At 41.1% G+C, this 24,181-nt stretch overlaps 2 protein-coding genes across 2 annotated transcripts; both read right to left on the minus strand.

Moving 5' to 3' along the window:
- Nucleotides 1-411: 411 nt before the first annotated feature.
- On the minus strand, nucleotides 412-23,843 carry LOC118834519 (zinc finger protein OZF-like). The gene is made up of 3 exons (XM_036741964.1): nucleotides 23,764-23,843; nucleotides 21,350-21,432; nucleotides 412-2,235 (listed from the first exon to the last, which is right to left on the minus strand). Exons 1-3 carry the CDS (start codon nucleotides 23,778-23,780, stop codon nucleotides 797-799), a joined length of 1,539 nt encoding a protein of 512 aa, XP_036597859.1. The 5' UTR covers nucleotides 23,781-23,843; the 3' UTR covers nucleotides 412-796.
- LOC118834518 (zinc finger protein 260-like) lies at nucleotides 14,813-19,386 on the minus strand. The gene has a single exon (XM_036741962.1). It carries the CDS (start codon nucleotides 19,135-19,137, stop codon nucleotides 17,425-17,427), a length of 1,713 nt encoding a protein of 570 aa, XP_036597857.1. The 5' UTR covers nucleotides 19,138-19,386; the 3' UTR covers nucleotides 14,813-17,424.
- Nucleotides 23,844-24,181: the final 338 nt, after the last annotated feature.

Genomic DNA, 24,181 nt, shown 5'->3' on the forward strand with positions numbered 1-24,181 from the left:
AACCATCCTTTATATTAATAATATGCTAGCACTATTAATAAATGATTAATTACCCAGAAACTATGTCTCTCAAACATTTTAAATCACAATAGTGATGGAATACTGTTGTGCTATAAGAAATGAGGAAGAGGATGGTTTCAGAAAAACCTAGGGCTTATATATGCTGATAGAACAAAGAGAAATGGACAGAATCTGGAGAACATTGACAGTAACAGCAATATTGTAACATTGATAACTGTGAAAGACAGCTACTCTGATCAAGACAATTATCCACAACAATTCCAAAGGACTCATGAAGAAAAATGCTATCCACTTCCAAAAAACAGATTAATCTGAGTGCAGACTGAAGCAGATATTTTACCCTTTATTTTTCTTGCCTTTTTTTTTGCAACATGCCTAATATGGAAATGTTTTGCATGATTTCACATGTATAATGGGTATCATATTGCTTGCCTTCTCAGTGGGTGGAAAAGGGGACTGGAATATGAGAATTTGGAACCCATTTTTTAAAATGAATGTTAAAAAATAAACATTTTTAAAAAGACACTCCCCTCTTTCTAGGTCTTCATGGCTGCTTTGTACTCAAAGGCTGAGGAAGTGACAATCATGGTCAAAGTCCTTAGTCCCCTGAGCCAACCAAGACATGAGACATGTCCATTTTTGAGGGAAAACAAGCCTAACCTGCACAGGGGTGGGAGGAGAGGTGTAATATAGTGCTCCCACCACCATCGGTCTTTCCACATTATACTCAAAAGATTTCTCTATGGAATTCTCCAGAGCCTGGTAAACTGTGTGCTCAGAAGATAGGCTTTCCTGCATAAATTATATTACGAGACTTCACTCCAGTATGAATACGCTGATGTTGAGTAAGGTGTGTGCTCTGACGAAAGACCTTCCCACATCGATTACATCCATAAGGCTTCTCTCCAGTATGAACCCTCTGATGTCGAGTAAGCTCTGTGCTCAGTCGGAAGGCCTTCCCACACTCATTACATCCATAAGGTTTTTCCCCAGTATGAATTCTCTGATGTCGAGTAAGCTCTGTACTCAGTCGGAAAGACTTCCCACATTCATTACAATCATAAGGTTTCTCTCCAGTATGAATCCTGTGATGTACAGTAAGATGGCCCCTCTGCCTGAAGGCCTTCCCACATTCATTACATTTGTGAGGCTTTTCTCCAGTATGAATACGCAGATGTTGAGTAAGCTGTGTTCTCACTCGAAAGACCTTCCCACATTCTTTGCATCCATATGGTTTCTCTCCAGTATGAATTCTCTGATGTTGAGTAAACTGGTCTTTCTGGTAGAAGGCCTTCCCACACTCATTACATTCATGAGGTTTCTCTCCAGTGTGAATTCTCTGGTGTCTAGTAAGCTGTCCTCTACGGCGAAAGGCCTTCCCACATTCATTACATCCATAAGGTTTCTCTCCAGTATGAATCCTCTGATGTCTTGTAAGTGATTCTCTCAGGCAGAAGGCCTTTTCACATTCATGGCATTCATAAGGTTTCTCTCCAGCATCAATTCTCTGATGCTGAATAAGCTGGGCACTCCAGAGGAAGACATTCCCACATGCACTACATACTAAAGGTTTCTTATCAGTATAACTCCTTTGATGAGAAGTAACAGGAAAGCTATGATTGAGAGGCATTACATATTCACTATATTCATAAGGCTGCAGTCCAGTGTGAATTCTCTGATGTTCCATGAATTGAATATTTTGGGTAGAAATTTCTCCCAATTCATTATAGTTAATGGTTTTCTCTTCAGTATCATTTGTCTCAAAGGAATGAATGAATTGGCTGAGGTTGACAACTCTCTCACAGTCATTATAGTCATTAGGCTGCTTTCCAGAATATAGTCTATGATATTCAATAAAATCTGGTTTAGAAATGAAGGATTCCCTACACTCATTATAACTGGAAACCATCTCCTCTGAAGATATTCTTTGACATTTACTTGAGTCTGAAGACACAATGAAGTTCTTTTCATGTCTACCACACTCGTAAAGACTCTCTGCTATAGATATTCTCTGTCTTGAGAAAAGCATTAGTTCTAGGCTGATGCTTTGGCCACAGTCACAGCCTCTCACTTCAGTGGGAATTTTCATCTGGGTCATTTTTATTTCCTGAGAATTTTCTTCACTGCTCTGCTTGACTCTATGCTGGGATGAAGGCTCCATAAAAATAACCATCTCTGGAAGGAAGTCCTTGGTTTCAGGCCTAGATTCCCCATCTGAAAGATAAAGAAAATGAAAATATCACCTGTATCCATCTGCTGAACACTTAATCCTATTTTGTGTCTCTTTCTGACACAAGAGGAAACTAGGTACAAGACTTGCAATCAGGAAGACGTGAGCTCAAAAACAGCCCCAGATACTTACTAGTTGGTTGACCCTGGGTAAGTCATTTAATTGCTGCCTTCCTCATTTCCACATATGTAAAACAGAGATCATAATAGCACCTGCCTCTCAAGATTGTTGTGAGGATCAAATGAGATATTTGGAAAGCATTTAACATAGTACTTGGCAAATAGTAGGCATTCAATAGATGCTTATTCCATTCCAAACAACAATTATTGCCACAATTTAAAGGACAGAATAATGATAGCTGGCTGGCATTATCACACATAGATGTTAAATGCTTCCACAATGATCCTCACATTAGTTTTTGGGAGGTAAAGACAGTTATTCAAGTGTCTAATCTCATCTTCCGGCTGAGAATAATTTTAATGATTTGTTCAAGGTCACACAACTAATTAGTAGCAGAGGTGGAATGAAATCCTGGAAATTCTCCTAACCTCCAGCCTCCTGGTCTTTTTGTCATAACTCACTGCTGCCCTAGCATGGAGTCAGTTCACAGAATCTGAAAATATGTAAACAGAGGCTGGGTGACCATCACTGAAGGAACCTGGAGAGGATGTCTGCATTGAGGGGGAGGGATTCATTGGCCTGCCCCTCAGTATCCTTGTGAAGCTCAGATTCTAAGACTTCTTTCTGCTTAGAACAATGATAGGAATCAAGGGCTGATTCAGCCTGTTTCTTTCCCATGTGGATGGGGACTCAGGTTATGATATTTGAAGGCAACAAAGACTGTCAGTTAATTTTAAGAGACAGAGATTAAAACCTAATTGAGATATGATGGATACAGAGCAAGGATGGAGACTGGGATGATGACCAAATCGAGCCTTACTCTAGTATGACTAGGATTTCTGCTCATGTCTTCCTTTGTCAATCTTGTATTTAAAAACCTTATATGTATTTTGTATGTATCCTGGATCTAGTTACTATGCACCTACTTAGCTATGTGCAGATTTCCTTCAAGAGTACAGAAGCCCCTTGAGAGCGGAGATTGCTGCATGGTCTGTCTTCAAATCCCCAGCACCCAGAATTTCACCAGGTACACAGTAGGGGCTTAATTAAAAGGTTCAGAAATGGGGTACAGTCAATTCTGCTATAACACTGGTGTGGAAAGTTCAAACTTGTTCCAACATGGTTGACACAGTAGTGAACAATCTGAATTTTACTCAAATTTCACATTTGCTTGTGCAAGATTTTGGCCACAAGATACAGAGAGAATGCAGAAAACAGCACTGCTTTACAGCAGCTCACAAGATGACAACTTCTCATATCCACTTCCACATGCAAACTTAAGGTCTTTCTCCAGGTAGAGTGCCATAGTCATCATATCTTCTGGTACAGTAGGAGCTGTGGGTAGAGGAGCACTGGTCCGTACTCACAAACTCCACCCCCTCCCACATGTTGCCATGGCCAAGACCCATCCCTCTCACTCTGAAGCTGCAGTGCACTGAGGCCATCCTCTCAGAAGCAATTAACTATGAGCATAGGTCCTGTGAGACCCAGGGTGCAGACTGAGCAGCAGCCTGAGACCTCAGATCCTGGCAGTATTTATCACAATATATATGTAATTTTTAACCATTTAATTTGTATAAAACTATGCTACCATTATTATCACTCATTTTTTTTTGGTCAATGACAGAGTTTTGAGTGTCACCCCCTCGCTCCCTTTTTTCAATAAAGCCTGTGGTTTTTACTGTGTGAAATGTTGAGTTACAGCAGAACTGAGTGTCCTCATGTTACTATAGAAACATACAGCTTAGGGTGGAGCCAAGATGGCAGCTGGAAAGCAGGGAATTGTGTGAGCTCCCCGCCAAGTCCCTCCAAAATGGCTCTGAACAAATTCTAGAACTGCAGAATCCACAAAATAGCAGAGGGAAGCAGGGCTCCAGCCCAGGACAACCTGGATGGTCGCTGGGTGAGGTCTACTGTGCACAGAGCTGAGAGCGGAGGGGAGCGGAGCACAGTGTGGGCAGTGGCAGGACCAACCAGACCGGGAGCCAGGCGGAACAGGCCCTAGTGCCCTGAATCAGTGAGCTGTGGCAGTTACCAGACTTCTCAACCCACAAACACCAAAGACAACAGAGAGGGTTAGTGGGAAAAGTTGCGGGAACAGAGTATAAGGAGTTCGCAGTTTGGCTAGTGCCCCAGGGACAGCTGAGGTGGTGCAGCTACAGAACTACAGCTGCAGTTGCTTCTGGCCCCAGGCCCACCTGGTGGGAGGAATTAAGTGGCAGATCAGAGCAGGAGTGCAGAACCTGTTTAAGACCTGAGTCCAGTCTGGGTTGGGGGTTCTTGGGGAAGGAGGGGTGCTGGTGTGGCACAGCTGGCTGTATAGAAATAGCTCTGAAAACAACAGCACATCCCCTCAAGCTTGGAACAAAGTACTCGCTACTCTACAAGCAGTCATACCCCGACGAAAAACTCAAGGGTCAAGTAAGTTGGCTGGGAACATGGCCAGGCAGCGAAAACACTCAGATTCAGTCTCAGACTTTGGAATCCTTCTTTGGTGACAAAGAAGACCAAAACATACAGCCTGAAGAAGTCAACAAAGTTCAAGAGCCTACACCAAAAGCCCCCAAGAAAAACATGAACTAGTCTCAGGCCATGGAAAAGCTCAAAAAGGAGTTGGAAAAGCAAGTTAGAGAAGTAGAGGAAAAACTGGGAAGAGAAATGAGAATGATGCGAGAAAACCATGAAAAGCAAGTCAATGACTTGATAAAGGAGACCCCCCAAAAATAATGAAGAAAACAACACTTTAAAAAATAGGCTAACTCAAATGGCAAAAGAGCTCCAAAAAGCCAATGAGGAGAAGAATGCCTTGAAAGGCAGAATTAGCCAAATGAAAAAGGAGGTCCAAAAGACCACTGAAGAAATTACTACCTTAAAAAGTAGATTGGAGCAAGTGGAAGCTAATGACTTTATGAGAAATCAAGATATTATAAAACAGAACCAAAGGAACGAAAAAGTGGAAAACAATGTGAAATATCTCATTGGAAAAACCACTGACCTGGAAAATAGATCCAGGAGAGATAATTTAAAAATTATTGGACTACCTGAAAGCCATGATCAACAAAAGAGCCTAGATATCATCTTTCAAGAAATTATCAAGGAGAATTGCCTTGATATTCTAGAGCCAGAGGGTAAAATAGAAATTGAAAGAATCCACAGATCGCCTCCCCAAATAGATTCCAAAAAGAAAACTCCTAGGAATATTGTCACCAAAATTCCAGAGCTCTCAGATCAAGGAGAAAATACTGCAAGAAGCCAGAAAGAAACAATTTGAGTATTGTGGAAACACAATCAGAATAACACAAGATCTAGCAGCTTCTACATTAAAGGATAGAAGGGCTTGGAATATGATATTCCGGAGGTCAATGGAGCTACGATTAAAACCAAGAATCACCTACCCAGCAAAACTGAGTATCATGCTCCAAGGCAAAATATGGACTTTCAATACAATAGAGGACTTTCAAGCTTTCTCAGTGAAAAGACAGGAGCTGAATAGAAAATTTGACTTTCAAACACAAGAATCAAGAGAAGCATGAAAAGGTAAACAAGAAAAAGAAATCACAAGGGACTTACTAAAGTTGAACTGTTTTGTTTACATTCCTACATAGAAAGATGATGTGTATGATTCATGAGACCTCAATATCATAGTAGCTGAAAGGAATATGCATATGTATATATGTGTATACATAAATATATATATACATATGTGTGTGTCTATGTATGTATATATAAGGTATACACACACACACACACACAAAGGGCACAGGGTGAGTTGAATATGAAGGGATGATATCTAAAAAAATAAAATCAAATTAAGGGATGAGAGAGGAATATATTGAGAGAGGAAGAAAAGGAGAGATAGAATGGGGTAAATTATCTCGCATAAAAGTGGCAAGAAAAAGCAGTTCTGGAGGAAGGGAAGAGGGTAAGGTGAGGGGGAATGAGTGAATCTTGTTCTCATCGGATTTGACCTGAGGAGGGAATAACATACACACTCAATTCGGTATCTTACCCCACAGGAAAGGAGGAAGACGATAAAAAAGGGGGGGATGATAGAAAGAAGGGCAGATAGGGGGAGGGGGTAATCAAAACCAAACACTTTCAAAAAGGGACAGGGTCAAGGGAGAAAATTCAATAAAGGGGAAAGGTTAGGAAGGAGCAAAATATAGTTAGTCTTTCACATGAGTATGGTGGAAGGGTTTTACTTAATGATTTGCATGTGGCCTATGTTGAATTGCTTGCCTTCTTTGGGAGGGTGGGTGGGAAGGGAAGAGGGGAGAGAATTTGGAACCCAAAGTTTTAAAAACAGATGTTCAAAAACAACAACAAAAAAAAAGGTTTTGCATGCAACTAGGAAATCATATACACAGGCAATGGGGCGTAGAAATTTATCTTGCCCTACAAGAAAGGAAGGGAAAAGGGGATGGGAGAGGAGTGGGGTGACAGAAGGGAGGGCTGACTGGGGATAGGGGCAACCAGAATATATGCCATCTTGGAATGAGGTGAGGATAGAAATGGGGAGAAAATTCATAATTCAAACTCATGTGAAAATCAATGCTGAAAACTAAACATATTAAATAAATAGAAAAAAAGGAAACATACAGCTTAGAGATCAGACTGCTAACAGATAGAACATCGTTTTTTTTCCCACAATTCTTTTGTTATCCTCTTTACATTGGTTTTTCTTGGCTTAAAAGTTTTTAAATTTTATGGGACTAAATGTTCCTTTTAGTTTTTTATTTGGTTGTGAATTCTCTCCCTAACCATAGGTGTGAAAGGGGCAGCATTCCATCCAAGGACAATTTTTTTCCCCAAAAATATTATTCAGGTAATGGATTCCTTTGAAATTTACTACAGTAAGATCTCTTCTTAGTCAAGATACTAGCCATTTTCTCCAGGGTTTTTGTTAAATAAGGTGGAGTTTCTCCAAATGTTTGTGTTCCTGGAGTAGTATTTCTTTTGCAGGGGGGGAAGAACACTTCAGTGGAAGAGGGTAATAGCTTTAGTGAGTGAGATGGTAGGAGACAGTACCTGGCTGTTGTTTCTGAACTGTTATCACCAGGCCCAAATGAGACTTGAGAATCTGGCAATTGGGAATGCTGAGTCACTGCCAGAGATATCTGAGATATTAGAGATGCTGCTATAATAGGGAAGAGGATTTTCAAGAAATGGAAAGGAAGTCAATGTGAAAGTTCTGCACCAAGGAGCTTGACTCCAATTTCTGGCAAAAACTCAACATACATTTTCAAAGGTGCAATGAGTACCCAGACAGATCACCAGGTGTGAGGATCACATACACAGAGCCAGCCAGGGCCTCCCAAATTCACTGTGTTTCCTCATTTCTGCTATCGGAGATTGGGAGAGGGCTTGCAGAAATAAAAGAAGACCAAAATAACTGGAGAAGATGGCTGGCATGTCTGGTTCACCTATCCCCTTGAAAAAATGACATGACCTGAAATGATCTAAAGACCAATCGAATCAACAAGGGAATGCCTGCCAGAACCTGAAAAACTAACCATAAAAGTCACAGGAATAACTAGATAAGGAATTCAAGGAAAATAATAGAAAGCCTTGGATTAAGGGACCCTAAACATTCCCATATTTTGCGTCACCAATCAATGAGCATTTTAAAGCTCTAGCTCTGCATCAGGGAGGCTAAGCTCAGAAGAAAGATAAAACACTTAAACTTGAGTCATCTGAAGAGATGATGATGATAATGATGTAAACCACAACAACCAATGAAATTCCCCCAAGTGAGAAAGCATAGAAAGAAAAGAGAAGATGGATCAGGACAACCTTGAGAAAATCACAAAACCATGTTGGCTAGGTCCACTTCAATTTTGTGTTTCATAACCTCAACTGAACCATCACAGAAGAGAGGAAACTTTTTTTTTTCCTACATCCCGAATTAACCCACTCTCCTACTCACCACAGCTCTTCTAAACCACTACATCTCTCCTCAAACCTCCCTTGGCTCCTGCTGTCCCTGAGCCTCAGCTGAGAATATTGCCTAATTTACTGAAAACACAGGTTGTTTACTGTGAGCTTCCTCTTCTCTCCTCTTTCATATCCCACATCACCCAGATACATTCTGCCACCCTCTCCTCAAACCATCTCACTCAGAGGCAATCCTCCTTAAGACAAACCCCTCTACATGCACAAGTGCTCCCATTCCAACCCATCTCTTCCAACAGACTGCCTCCTTTTATCATCTGTACTCTCGTCTTCAACCTCTTCCCACCTGTTGGGTCCTTCCCTACTACCTACAAATAGACCCATTATCTCCCTCTTTCCCAAAACCCATCACATGATCTATCTCCACCATCATTCCATTTCTCTCCTCCCTCTTGTGGCTAAATTTGGGAATGTTGTCTACAATAGATGCTTCTACTTCCTTTCTCCTCACTCTCCTCATTTCCTTACAGTTTAGCTTCTAATCTCATCATTCAATCAAAACTGCTCTCTCCAAAGTGACTAACAATAACTTTATTCCTAAATCTAATGTCCTTTTCTCAGTCCTCATCCTTCTTGACCTTTTAATAGCCTCTGACACTGTCCCCGTCTTCTCTGGGTTTTTGTGACCCAACTCTTTCCTAAGTCTCCTACCCAACAGCACCTTTCTGGTCTTCCTTACTGGACCTTTATTCAAGTCATGCCTGTTAATCACGAGTAGTCCACAGGTCTTTATCCTGGGCCATCTTCTCCCTCTGTATTATTTTGCTTGATGATGTCATCAGTTCTCATAGATTTAATCATCATTCCTATGCCAATGGTCTTCAAATATACTTATCCAGCCCTAACCTCTCATCTACAAACACCTCTGGACCTCGTGTACTGAACGTTCCATAGATACCTTAAACTCCAAAACTGAACTCAATATCTTTCACTCTAAACCCTCCCCCCCCAACCTAATTTCCATATTACTGCCAAGGTCACCCTTATCTTCCTCACAGCCTAGATGTCATTCTAGTCTCCTCATCCTTACTCTATTGCCATTCTATTGCCAAGTCCTGTCAATCTCTCCAATATACCTCTTTCTCTCCCCTTTGATGAAGGCCCTCATCACCTCATGCCTGGACTATTGCAATAGCTGGGTTGGTCTGTCTGCCTCAACTGTTCCCCACTCCAATCCATTCTCCAGCCACCAACATGATTTTCCTAAAGCACAGGTCTGATCATATCACACACGTCCCCACTCAATAAAGTCCAGTGGCTCCCCATCACCCCTAGAATCATATACTCTACTTGGTGTTTAAAGCTCATTATCTGTCCCTCCTACTCTTCTGTACTTGTTGCATTTTATATTCCCCCATATGCTCTTCAATCTAGCCTCCTCATTGCTCCTTTAACAAGAAACTCCCATCTCCCAACTTGGCATTTTCACTGGCATTCTCTCTTGGTTCCTTTCAAATCCCAGCTAACTCCCCCCCTCCCCCTTAATTCTGGCACCTTCACTCTAATTATCTCCAATTTGTCTCTTCCATGGCTTGTTTGTCCACATGTTCTCTCCATTAGACTGTGAGCTCCTTGAATCTTTTGCCTTTTTTTTTTGGTAGTTCCAGCAGCTAATATAGTGTCTGGAACATGGCAGGTGCATAATAAATGCTTACTGACTGATACTGACAAGAAGAATCAACAAAAGTCACTGAGATGGAATGGTCAGACAGGAAGGAGAACCAGGAGAAAACAGTGCCACAAAAACCAAGTGAGGAGGGAGACAATGCTAGTGTCAAAGGCTGCAGAGAAGTCAAGGGTAAAGCTTGAGAAAAGACCATCAAATTCAGTAACTTTAGAGAGACCAGATGCAGACAAAAAAAAAAAAAGGCAGGGCACTGCAGAGGGGTGAAATGGAGCAACATAATCTTAGTAAAATACACAGAAAAGGGAGCATTCCAACAGGGGCTTGGGGATACAGAGGTCATCTGTGTTATTTTCAGCCAAAGTTCCTATACACACTGATAGATAAACAGAGAGGGAGGGAGGAGGGTAGAGACATAAAAAGGAAGGAGCATGGCTACTGGGGATTTTGCAGCACTCAAAGGTGGAACAGACACCTGGGCTAAGGACCTGGCCAAATAAGGTAAAAGCTCGCCAATCAGAAGCCAGGGCCTCAGGAACCCAAGTACCAGGGGAAGAGAGGGTGGCATCGCTGGGAAGTGCTACAGTTGGGCTTTCCCTCTATTAACCACTTGGATATTTTCTCTCTGTGGCTCTAATAATGTCATTGAATACTCTCTTATGATTTCTTGAAATGTGGTATTCAGGTTGTTTTACATGATGCTCCTCTGTTCAGCTAAGTGGCGCTGTGGGTAGAGTGTTGGTCCTGGAGTCAGGAAGAATCATCTTCCTGAGTTCAAATCTGGCCTCAGACACTTACTAGCTGTGTGACCCTAAGCAAGTCACTTTACTCTGTTGGCCTCAGTTTCCTCATCTGTCAAATGAACCAGAGAAGGAAATAGCCAACGTGTCCAGTATATTTGCCAAGAAAATCCCAAATTGGCCACAGAGTCAGAAACTGGAAATGGACTTCTGGGGGTGGAGCCAAGATGGCAGCTGGAAAGCAGGGAATTGTGTGAGCTCCCCACCACGTCCCTCCAAAAACCTATAAAAAATGGCTCTGAACAAATTCTAGAACTGCAGAACCCACAAAATAGCAGAGGGAAGCAGGGCTCCAGCCCAGGACACCCTGGATGGTTGCTGGATGAGGTCTATCGAGCATGGAGTGGAGGGAAGCAGAGCTCAGCGTGGGAGGCAGCAGGACCAACCAGACGAGGAGCCGGGCAGGACAGGCCCTAGCACCCTGAATCAGTGAGCTGTGGCAGTTACCAGACTTCTCAACCCACAAACACCAAAGACAACAGAGAAGGTTAGTGGTAAAAGCTGCGGGGTACAGAGTTCATGGTTCGGCCACTGCCCCGGGGCAGGTACAGCTACAGAACTACAGCTGCAGTTACTTCTGGCCACAGGCCCACGTGGTGGGAGGAATTAAGTGGCAGATCAGAGCAGGAGTGCAGAGCCTGCTGATGATTTGCGTCAGGTCTGGGTTGGTGGTTCTTGAGGAAGGAGGAGTGCTGGGGTGGCAGAGCTGGCTGTATAGAAATAGCTCTGAAATCAACGGCACATCCCCTCAAGCTTGGAACAAAGTACTCTTTGCTCTACAAGCAGTCATACCCCGACGAAAAACTCAAGGGTCAAGTAAGTTGGCTGGGAACATGGCCAGGCAGCGAAAACACTCAGATTCAGTCTCAGACTTTGGAATCCTTCTTTGGTGACAAAGAAGACCAAAACATACAGCCTGAAGAAGTCAACAAAGTCCAAGAGCCTACACCAAAAGCCTCCAAGAAAAACATGAACTAGTCTCAGGCCATGGAAGAGCTCAAAAAGGAGTTGGAAAAGCAAGTTAGAGAAGTAGAGGAAAAACTGGGAAGAGAAATGAGAATGATGTGAGAAAACCATGAAAAATAAGTCAATGACTTGCTAAAGGAGACCCAAAAAAATACTGAAAAAAATATTGAAGAAAACAACACTTTAAAAAATAGACTAACTCAAATGGCAAAAGAACTCCAAAAAGCCAATGAGGAGAAGAATGCCTTGAAAGGCAGAATTAGCCAAATGAAAAAGGAGATCCAAAAGACCACTGAAGAAAATACTACCTTAAAAATGAGATCGGAGCAAGTGGAAGCTAGTGACTTTATGAGAAATCAAGATATTACAAAACAGAACCAAAGGAATGAAAAAGTGGAAGACAATGTCAAATATCTCACTGGAAAAACCACTGACCTAGAAAATAGATCCAGGAGAGAGAATTTAAAAATTATTGGACTACCTGAAAGCCATGATCAAAAAAAGTGCCTAGATATCATCTTTCAAGAAATTATCAAGGAGAATTGCCCTGATATTCTAGAGCCAGAGGGTAAAATAGAAATTGAAAGAATCCACAGATCGCCTCCTCAAATAGATCCCAAAAAGAAAACTCCTAGGAATATTGTCGCCAAATTCCAGAGTTCCCAGGTCAAGGAGAAAATACTGCAAGCAGCCAGAAAGAAACAATTTGAATATTGTGGAAAAACAATGAGGATAACACAGGATCTGGCAGCTTCCACATTAAGGGACCGAAGGGCTTGGAATATGATATTCCAGAGGTCAATGGAGCTACGATTAAAACCAAGAATCACCTACCCAGCAAAACTGAGTATCATGCTCCAAGGCAAAATATGGACTTTCAATACAATAGAGGACTTTCAAGCTTTCTCAGTGAAAAGACAGGAGCTGAATAGAAAATTTGACTTTCAAACACAAGAATCAAGAGAAGCATGAAAAGGTAAACAAGAAGAGAAATCATAAGGGACTTACTAAAGTTGAAATGTTTTGTGTACATGCCTACATAGAAAGATGATGTGTATGATTCATGAGATCTCAATATCATAGTAGCTGAAGGGAATATGCATATATATATATGTGTATACATATGTATACATATGTTTGTCTATGCATGTATATATGTAGGTGTATACACACACACACACACACAAAAGGCACAGGGTGAGTTGAGTGAGTTGAGAGATGGAGAAAGGGAGAGAGAGAATGGGGTAAATTATCTCGCATAAAAGTGGCAAGAAAAAGTGGTTCTGTAGGAAGGGAAGAGGAGGCAGGTGAGGGGGAATGAGTAAATCTTGCTCTCATTGGATTTGACCTGAGGAGGGAATACCATACACACTCAATTGGGTATCTTACCCCACAGGAAAGAAGGAGGAAGAAGATAAAAAAGGGGGGATGATAGAAGGGAGGGAAGACGGGGGGAGGAGGTATTAAAAAGAAACATTTTCGAAAAGGGACAGGGTCAAGGGAGAAAATTCAATAAAGGGGGATAGTTTAGGAAGGGGCAAAACATAGTTAATCTTTCACGACAAGAGTATTGTGGAAGGGTTTTACATAATGATATGCATGTGGCCTATGTTGAATTGCTTGCCTTCATAGGGAGGGTGGGTGGGGAGGGAAGAGGGGAGATAATTTGGAACTCAAAGTTTTAAAAACAGACGTTCCAAAACAACAACAACAAAAAGTTTTTTCATGCAACTAGGAAATAAGATACACAGGCAATAGGGCATAGAAATTTATCTTGCCCTACAAGAGAAGAAGGGAAAGGGGGATGGGAGGGGAGTGGGGTGACAGATGGGAGGCCTGACTGGGGAACAGGGCAACCAGCATATATGCCATCTTGGAGTGGGGGGAGGGTAGAAACGGGGAAAAAATTTGTAATTCAAACTTTTGTGAAAATCAATGCTGAAAACTAAATATATTAAATAAATTTAAAAAAAGAGAGAGAGAGAAAAGAAATGATGAGCAGGAATACATCAGAAAAACCTGGAATGACTTAGATGAACTGATACTGAGTGAAGTGAGCAGAACCAGGAGAATTGTACACAGTAACAGCAACATCCTGTGATGATTAAGTATGATAGACTTAGCTCTACTCTACAATACAATGATCTAAGACAATTCCAACAGACTCATGATAGAAAATGTTATCCACATCTAGAGAAATAACTGTGGAGTCTGAACGCAGATTGAAGCACACTATTTTCAATGTTTTTTTTTTTATTTCTCATGCTTTTGCCCTTTTGTTCTGATTCTTCATTCACAACATGACTAATGTGGAACTATGTTTAATGTGACTGTACATGTATAACCTATATAAGATTGCATGCTTGGGGAGGGCAGAAGGAAGGAAGGGAGGGAGAAAAATTTGGAACTCAAAAATCTTACAAAAATGAATGTTGAAAACTATCTTTATATGTATTTTAGAAAATAACGCAATATTAAGTTAAAAAGAAAAAAGAAACTGGAAATGACTGAAAAACAAGCTCTCCTGCAAACATCATGATTCTTAAGATTTTCCTCAGCACTCTATGAAACACCCAGAAAAAAAGGCTTCTCAGCATGGAGCTACTCAGAATCAGCCAAGGATGTCAAACTCACTGACAAAATCAAGCTGATGCCTGGAGTGCCTAATATTGCTGATAGGGGAATCAGCCAGACTCATTCCTCCATAACCCTAAACCAATAGCTACAGAGGAATGACAGACATTAGGTCTCTTCCCACCTGGCTCCTTAACACCACCTTCAAGGTTCCTCCTCCCCAAAGGTAAAAACATATACATACATATGTATATGTAAATATATGTATATGTATCGAACAAATTGAGCCACACTTACTTGGAGCTACAACCACCTCGTGAGATGAGTGTGGCAATCTATTATCTCATAGCTAAGAATCTAGCTCCTCTCCAAATCCTTGCTCAAGGCCATTTCTCGACCCTCATTGAGATAAATGGTTTCCTCACCAGAAACTTCTTTCTTAGATGATCAAGGTTACTAAATCCACAGGTTGGCTCCCCCTATACATTACTGTATCATTCTCTCATTTCTATTTTTATTATGACTTTAACATCAACACACATGAACATTCCAATACAAAGAATATAAAGATTGTATGTGAAGCTGTAAATCTCGAATGTGAATAGTTTGTTTTTAAAGTGTGTTAACTGAAACATACAAGGTCACACCTCAACAAAAAATAAAAGTCCTCCTAAGTTCCCATGTTGGCCCTGCCTGACCACACACAACATACACCTCATCCTACACATCAGTTCTCTGCCGAAACATAGGAGGAATGCTTCATTCTCAACCTCCTGAAGTTGACTGGTCATTTCACTTATCAGTCTTTAGGTCTTTCAAAGCTCTTTCCCATACCATTTTCTTTCATGAAACTTTAGATGTGGTCTGACCAGGGCAAAGTAATTTGGGAATGCCTCCCAATTCTCAGAAGCTCTGCCTCTAAGCAAAATGCTTAATGATTGTCTTCCAACCACATCCCCCATTATCACATCAAAATTGTGAAAAATGTCATGAAACAGTATTTGATGATACAATCAGATGAGACACAAAAGAGGGAGACAAATCCTCCCAAAAGGCACTTATCTTTATTACTGTCATGAAGGCAATCCTGCACTGAGTCCAAGGTGAAGAGATTCCCTGGAGAGATGGCTGAGGTCCTCCAGGAGCTCCTGTATATGGAGGCCACTGTGCTCGTTATATCTAGCCCCTCAACTCTGCAGAGACCCTTAGATAAGATCTGTATTCACTCAGATTTGTGGTCTAGCCATTTATAGGGAAAACCATGTGGATGAAGAATGCCTTCTGTCTAGATGGTGAGTTAGATGGATAGCCTACAGAGTTTGCCCGTCAGTGCATATGCACACGTGTATTTATACATGTATGGTTACATATAGACACACGGACATACACAGCTTACAAAGACACTGCAAGTAGGCAAATGGATGAACAAAGTCCAGAATTAAATGACCTAGCACACAGAGTATCATCTCTTCCTAATAAAATACATAAACATGTTAATAGCACATTTGCAGTTGTAAAATAGTGGAAACTAAGTCAATATAAATTGATTGGAAGAATGGCCAAACAGTGGCACCAAATGTAATGGAATATTATTCCATGGCATGAGAAACTGTGAATGTGAGGAACTCTAAAGACTTGTAGGCATTGCTGCAGAGAGGTAAAAAAAATGGAATCCTTGAAATTGACACAATAATCTTCCCAGTCTAGTCCTGCCTTCTAGAGTATGAGTTTTTAACCTGGGGCCAGAGAGCTTCAAAAAAACCTTTTTCCATGATATTTCAATACAATTGGTTTCTCTTGTAACCCTATGGATTTTATGTTATGTGTTCAACATTATTCTGAGGTGTCCTTAAGTTTTCCTAATGTTTTTAAGTCCTTAAAGATAGGTACCCATGTCAGTGCAAGAGACTCATGACACAAGAAAAGGTGAGGAATTCCTGGGCTAAAGGAACATCTCTAGAACATTTGATGGTCATAAAATTTTTATCAAGAACGAATTGCCTTGTGTGGAGTAAGTGAATCACTCAAGCAGAAATTCTTCTCAAAGTCATTACAGTTAATACTATAAGACCAAGAAAGCTCTGTGTTCTGAGAAAAGGTCTTCTGATATCCCTGCCCAGGTTTTTGTCCATGATGGCATTTGTGCTATTGGGTAAGCTGTCCAGTCAAGCAGGAGGCCTTCTCACAGTTGTTTCTCTCAGCTATAAATATACTAGTAGCAATTCTTTTCCTGATGGTGGGTCTTCCTACATTACTTTCATAAGTTTTCTTGCCAGTATGAATTCTCGAGTAGAAGCTGAGCAGCCTCCCACAGTCTTCCCAGTCCTCATATTCATAAGGTTTCTTCTAGTATGAATTCTCTGATGTTAAGTAAATTCTGTGCTCAGATGGAAGCCTTTCTACATAGATTTTTCATAAGGTTCCTCTCCAGAAGGACTTCTCTAATGCTGAATAAAGTGATCTTTGAGATGGAAAACCTTTCCAAAGACAACACATTTATATGGTTCCTTTCTAATAAGAATTCTCCTACATATATTTTTATAAGGTTTCTCTGCAGTGTAAATTCTCTAATGTTCAGCAACCAGTCTTCTGAAGCCAAAGATCTTGCCAATTCATTAGATTAATGAAGTTTCATTCTAGTATGAATTTCCTCATGTTGACAGTAATCTCTCTGGTGGAAGATCCTGCCATATTTATTCATCTCCCATAGGAATATTCTGATGTCTAATAAGATTCATCTCCACATAGAAGACTTTCCTACACTCTCTATAGTCATTATATCTCTACCCTATGAAGCCTTTCATGCTGGGTAAGATATGCCCACAAAGAAAGTCTGTCTCACATTGATTACATTTAAAAGATTTTCCTCCAATATGGATTTTATAGTGTCAGGTACACTCTGTTCAAACAAAAAGCCTTCTCCTATTTATGACATTCATAACACCTCCCTCTAGTATGTCTCCTCTGAATTTAAAGTGTCCTCTGTGGCTGAAAGCCCACCCCTCCGCCCCCAACATTCATTACATTCATAAGATTTCTCTCCAGTATGGATTTTCTCATTCATACTGTCCTCTTCAGCTAAAGACTTTCTTACACTGATTACATTCATAAGTTTTCTCTCCAATATGAATATGATGTTAGGTAGGCTGCCTTCTCCCACTGAAGGCCTTCCCAACTTGATTACATTCATAAGATTTCTCTCTAATATGAATTCTCTGGTGTCTTGTACACTCTCTGCTGAGGCGGAAGGCCTTTCCACATTCTTTACATTCATAGGGTTTCTCTCCAGTATGAATTCGCTGATGTACAGTAAGCTGTGTCCTATGGCCAAAGGCCTTTCCACACTGATTACATACATAAGGTTTCTCTCCAGTATGAATTCTCTGATGTATAGTAAGATGTGTACTGTGGCCAAAGGCCTTCCCACATTCATTACATTTATAAGGTTTCTCTCCAGTATGAATTCTCTGATGCTGAATAAGGTGATGTCTCAGGCGGAAGGCCTTCCCACAGTCTTTACATTGATAAGGTTTCCCTCCAATGTGAATTCTATGATGTCTGTTAAGATCTCTGTTCATATAAAAGGTCTTCCCACATTCTTTGCATTCATAAGGTTTCTCTCCTGTATGAATTCTCCGATGACGGATAAGTTCTGTACTCACAGAGAAAGTCTTTCCACATTCTTTACATTCATATGGCTCCTCTCCAGTATGACTTCTCTGATGCTGAATAAGGTGATCTTTTAGGCGGAAAGCCTTCCCACAGTCATTACATTCATAAGGTTTCTCTCCAGTATGAATTCTATGATGTCCAATGAGATGTCCTTTACGACTGAAAGCCCTCCCGCATTCAGAACACTCATAAGGTTTCTCTCCAGTATGAATCCTTTGATGTCGAGTAAGATGTCCTCTCCGGCTGAAAGCCTTCCCACATTCATTGCACTCATAAGGTTTCTCACCAGTATGAATTGTGTGGTGTTGAATAAGATGTCCTCTCCCACCAAAGGCCTTCCCACATTCATTACATTCATAAGGTTTCTCTCCAGTATGAATTGTCTGATGGCGAGTAAGCTGTCCTCTCCCACTGAAGGCCTTTCCGCATTCATTACATCCATATGGTTTCTCTCCAGTATGAATTCTTTGGTGTCGTGTACGCTCTTTGCTCATGCGGAAGGCTTTTCCACACTGATTACATTTATAAGGCTTCTCACCAGTGTGAATTCTCTGATGCTGAGTAAGATCTGTTCTCACAAAGAAAGCCTTCCCACACTCATTACATTCATAAGGTTTCTCCCCAGTATGAATTCTCTGATGTAAAGTAAGTTTGGTTTTGTAGCCAAAAGCCTTCCCACATTCATTACATTTATAAGGTTTCTCTCCGGTATGAACCCTCTGATGTATAGTAAGCTGTGTCCTGTGACTAAAAGCCTTCCCACAGTCTTTACATTCATAAGATTTCTCTACAGTATGAATTTTCTGATAGGAAGTTAGAGATGAAGTATGGGCTAAAGGCTTCCCACATTCATTATGTTCATAAAGTTTCTCTCCAGTGTGAACTCTCTGGTATCCAATCAATTGTATATTCAAGGGAAAAGTCTTCCCAAATTCATCATATTTAGAGGTTTTCTCTTCAATGTCAATTGCATGACTTAAATTAATGGATGGGCTTAGTTTGACAGCCTTCCAACGTTCATTATGCTCATGAGGTTGCTGTCTAGTGAACAGTCTATGGTATTCAATAAAATCTGATTTAGAATTGAAGGAATCCCCACATTCATTATACTTAGAAAATATTTCCTTTGAACAGATTCTATTACATTCTGTATCACATTTATGGAGAGTCTTTTCCATAGATACTCTCTGCTGTGACAAAAGCTTTGGTTCTGGCCTGGAGCTTTGGCCATAATCATGACATTCATGGCCCCTCACTACTTGCTGAGGATTTCTCTCCTCAGTGCTCTGCTGCCTCCCTAATCTGGCACCACATGCCCAGGCTTCTTTCCAGCTGGAGACACAGAGACCATGCCTCCTGAGTCTGTCCTGGCCTGATGACTGCTCCACAGAAATGCCCAGCTCTGGGGGTGACTCCTTGGTTTCAGGCCTCACCTCCCCATCTGAAAGAAATAAAGAAAATGGAAATATCACCTGTACCCACCTGCTGTACACTTAGCAGTCTTCTGTGTCTCTTCCTGAAAATAATTATCAAAAAACTGTAAAGGGGAGGGAAAAATGGGGTCTTTCTTATGTTTGTCAGATTGTGCAGCATTTAGGAAAAACTTTTCCCCTGGTCCACACCAGAACTTTGGGACGAAGAGAAGACAGCTAGTACATGACATGAGAAACCTGAGGCTCAGAATGACTGAGTGATTCAGAATGCTCAAAGTCACACAACTAAGTAGCAGAGGCACAGCGCAATCCTGGGAAGTCTCCTAACCTCTGTCCTCCTGGTCTTCTTGCCACACCTCACTGCTGCCCTAGCATGGAGGCAGCTCACAGGATCTGGAAGTATGCAAGCAGAGGCCAGATGACCATCACTTATGGAGAACAGAGAAAGGCTGCCTGCATTGAGGGAGAGGGGCTCCCTGGCCTGCCCCTCAGTGTCCTGGCAAAGCTCACATTCTAAGTCTTCTTTCTGCTTACAGTGATGATAGGACGATGGCAGGAATTAGTGGCTGATTCAGCCTGTTTCTTTCCCAAGTGGATGGGGACTCAGGATATGACAGATGAAGGCACCCCAGGCTGTCAATCTGTTTTAAGAGACCAGATTAGAGCCTAATTGAGTGATGGATATAGAGCAAGAAGGAAGACTAGGGTGTCAAAGAAGGCTAGTGGCACGAGCTGACATCTGAATGCAACAAGGAAAGGCCAGTTCATCTTCAGTCCCCAGGACTCATGGTTTATTAACTGCACTGCTCAGAGTTCCAAGTCTTTTCAAAGGTGTTTTTCTCAATTGTTCTCCTACTTCTGCTCACTTCCCTCTGCAATTGTTCAGAAAGAGAAATCTATGTCTCCTGAAACTGTCCATTTTGTCATTCCTTATATTACTTTATTACATTTACATAACCCTTCGCCTTTTCCCAACAGGTGGTTACCCCCGAGCTTCCCATTTTCTGCTTCCACTAAAGAGCTGCTAAAATATATTCACACACATGGGTCCTTTTCCTTTTTCTTTGACCTCTTTTAGTACAGGTCTAGTTGCCAAGTCAGTCAAATAAACATTTATTAAGCATTTACTTCGTGCCAGGCACTCTGCTACACACTGGGGATACAAAAAGAATAAGATAGTTCCTGCCCTCAAGGAGCTCACAATCTAATCTTAGAAAGCCTGGTTCAGTCATTTAGGGGGCACTGTTCCAATCTACTTTGCAGAATGGTTAAGACCAATCACAATTCTTCCAATAGTGCCATGGCGCATGTATCCCCACAGCTCCTTCAACAGTCACCATTTTACTCTTCTGCTATCTTAGCCAGTCTGACTGATGTGAAGTAGAACCTCAAGGTTGCTTAAATTTCCATTTTCCTGATAATTAGTGATTTAGAACATACCTGTTCATAGCCTTTGACCATTTATCAATTAGAGAATGGCTCTTGCTTTTGTAAATCCCAATCAAATCTTTCTATGTTTGATATCGTACAAATATATAACTTAGAATGACTTTTTTTCCATTCTCTTCTAATTTTAATTACATTAGATTTGTTTGTAGGAAAATTTTTACATTTCATATAATGAAAACTAAGCATGTTATCTTCTCTGATTCCCCCTCTATCACTTGTTAGGCCATGAACTAACTCTTTCCCTCACCATAGATCTGAGAGGTTCCTCCTTTCTGACTCTTTTACTTTATCTGTGATGACAGCTTTTATATCTTGGTCATGTACCTACTTGCAAATGGCATTTCCCTGATTATTACTGCAAAATGAACACAGGTCATTTGGGGAAGTTAATTTTGTGTGCTGGCTGCAAGACTGATGACCTACGCTGTCTCCATTAAATATTTTGGTTGAGACTGGGGTATTTTTTAGATGTTTTTCATCAAAATATTTTTACCTATAAAAATTTTACCTTCAAGTATCCTGGCCTCTTCATTTCCAATGTTAAGCAAGCTAACAGGTCTTTCTCTTTTAAATTGGCACTCAGCTTTTTTTCTGTTAAAAAAATATATTTTTTGTTATATGAGATAGCTCTCTGAGTGGAGGTGGGGGAAAAGAAAAGGATGGGGGGAAACTTAGGTTCTATAATAACAAAAATTATCGACAAAAAACTTTTACCATTAATGAATAGGCACTCGGAGATGTCAATCCAAGGACTGTTTCACCCACAAGCATAAATTTCTACACGTGCTATTGTTGCCATTCTCTTTTTAAATATTGTGTTGTTTTCAATTCTTTATTGAACCCTAAGCATTTAATAAACTGTTTTCAGTCCCTATTTAGTTTTATAATTTTTATTCATGTAATTTCATTTCATTATATTCTCAAAATAGTTTGTCTCATTTCTCCCTTACTGAATTTTGTTAAAGGACCTCCCTTTGAAATAGGGTTTGGTTCTTAGAAGCATTCCACCCTGGGAATTATCTGCCTTGTTTTTTCCATATGCAAATGAATTCTAATCCAATATAGTCCATTTGGATCTGAGAGTTCTTTATTGTTAATACATGGTTGTCATAAAATGACAGCAGAGTGCAAAAGTCCAAATGTGTGAGTGTGTATCACCAATGTTTCTTTGAATTTATCTGTCAAATTTTTGAGTACATAGAGCTTGAGAATTGTTCATTATTTGCTATTCATTTCCCTTTGATTATTTTGTAATAGTCTTAACCGACATTTTCTAGTTTGAAGTCCACACTTAAATACCAGTCCTACCAATCCTACAATATTACAACTTACAGCAGCGTGATATACTTTAGACCCGTGGTATCAAACTCAAGTAGAAATGGGGGCCACTAAACCACATATAAAGATCCTTGCAGGCTGCTCGTTCACTTCGTTCTTAAATGTAACATTACTTATATTTCATTGTATTTTTATTTTGTTAAATATTTCCCAATTACGTTTTAAACAAGTTCAGGCTACACTTAGCAGTGTTATGGGTGACATGTGGCCCACAGGTCACGTGTGTGACACCTCTGCTTTAGCCCCACATGTGTGTATACTTACATACATACACACGTATGTTTATGTATATGTGCATATATATTTATATAATATATATCTCCTTTATTTATATATCCTTTGATAGCAGATGATTTTCCCAGCAGGTAACATGACAGATGCACTATAATTTTCTCTCTCAATGGGAGAATTCAGACCATTCACATTTCCTATTTTCAGACCTAAATGGGATTTGGCAACTAACAGTTGTCATTCTTAGTGTTTTCCACAGTGGAAGCTATTCTACTTTTCTAATTCTATTTCAACCACTAAAACTGGTAAGTGAAATGGTGGTGGTTCTTCGACTGTGTTAAACAACTCATCAGTGACAACATTTAGTTCTCTATTAGTTTTCCTTGTACATTTTAATCCAGATTCTATTCTAATCCTGCCAAAACCATCGATTTGATTCTTATATAGGTCTGGGTGTATCTCGCCACTGCGGGGAGTATGTCCAATCTGTCCCATTCATTAAAGTGATTTATGTCTCTTGATGACCATCAAAATCATTTCCAAATATACCCACACACATAAAGCAGGAAAAAATCGAGCAAAATCTAGTAGACTAGGCACAACCTCTTCGGAAAGTGTGTGCACCAGGTAACACCCATGGTCAGCAGCCGGCAGTGCCCCTCCTATCTGCTCTGGGCACAAGACTGAGCCCTCTAAGTTGTCAGAGCTCCTCAGGCCTCAATCTGGTGACAGCTTTCATTTACACCGTTAGTTGAAGGGTCTCACTATCTCTCTTGATTCTGCCTCAGTTTATACAACTGAAGTCCTCGTATTTTTGTCATAGAGCTCCTTGGCAAATATACCTGGAGAGGGATCATGGGATCTAAGGGAATGCATGAACCTAAGGGAGATTCCCTGTATAACTCCAGAGGATTTTCCAGAATGGTTGGACCATCCCACAATCCCTCCAACAGTGAGCACAGCCATCAATTACCATCTCAGCTAATCTGACACAGGAAGGTATGAGGCCCCAGGGCTCTGACGAAGGAGAGCTGAGTTTGAATGCTGTGACCCTAGTCAAGTTACTACTCCGGCCACACCTCTAAAATGAGGAGGTGGGGCTCGATGGTCCAACATCACATCTAGGCTCCTGTCAGCCATCTCCCACTGAAGGTTGTAAGACACTCCTGGGACATGTCAGGAAGCTGGACTTGTCAAGGTGACAGTGAAGGGACCTCCTGGCAGACAGACAGCCTGAGCTCTTCTCCAAGGCCTGGGCAAGCTCCCATCTAATACTCTAATGGAGCTTCCCCAACGGGCTGGTGGAGACACTCCCCAAGGACTCACCTGCCTGGTGCTCAGTCATTCACTCACCTGGATGGCTGCTCCATGGCACTTTCTCTTCTGGCCTCCAAGGAACTTCCCCTCGCTCCAGCTGGTAGATCACTTCTGGCTTGGACACAGCCAGTCCTGGCCAAAGGAAATGGGAGTCTTGGAGTAAAGACAGAGGCATGAAAGTTCCCAACCAGGCCCAGCCCAACCTCCCACCCCTCAAACACACAAACACAAAAAACACTCCCCAGCAAAGAAGAAAAAGAGCCCAAGGAACGAAAAGGAAAACCCAAGGAGGTCCCCTGCCCAGTCCACAGCTCCTGAAGAGAATGAAGGAAAATTTGTGGGAGATCTGTTTGGGGAAGAGTCTAGGGAGCTGGAAGTCAGTGAGACCTTGGGCCCATCAAGGTCTGCGGCCCCTATGCCAATGCTGTATGGCCCCCCAAGAAGTCCCAAGCCG

This window comes from Trichosurus vulpecula, chromosome 1 (assembly GCF_011100635.1).
Source record: "Trichosurus vulpecula isolate mTriVul1 chromosome 1, mTriVul1.pri, whole genome shotgun sequence".
In the NCBI taxonomy this organism is placed as follows: domain Eukaryota; kingdom Metazoa; phylum Chordata; class Mammalia; order Diprotodontia; family Phalangeridae; genus Trichosurus; species Trichosurus vulpecula.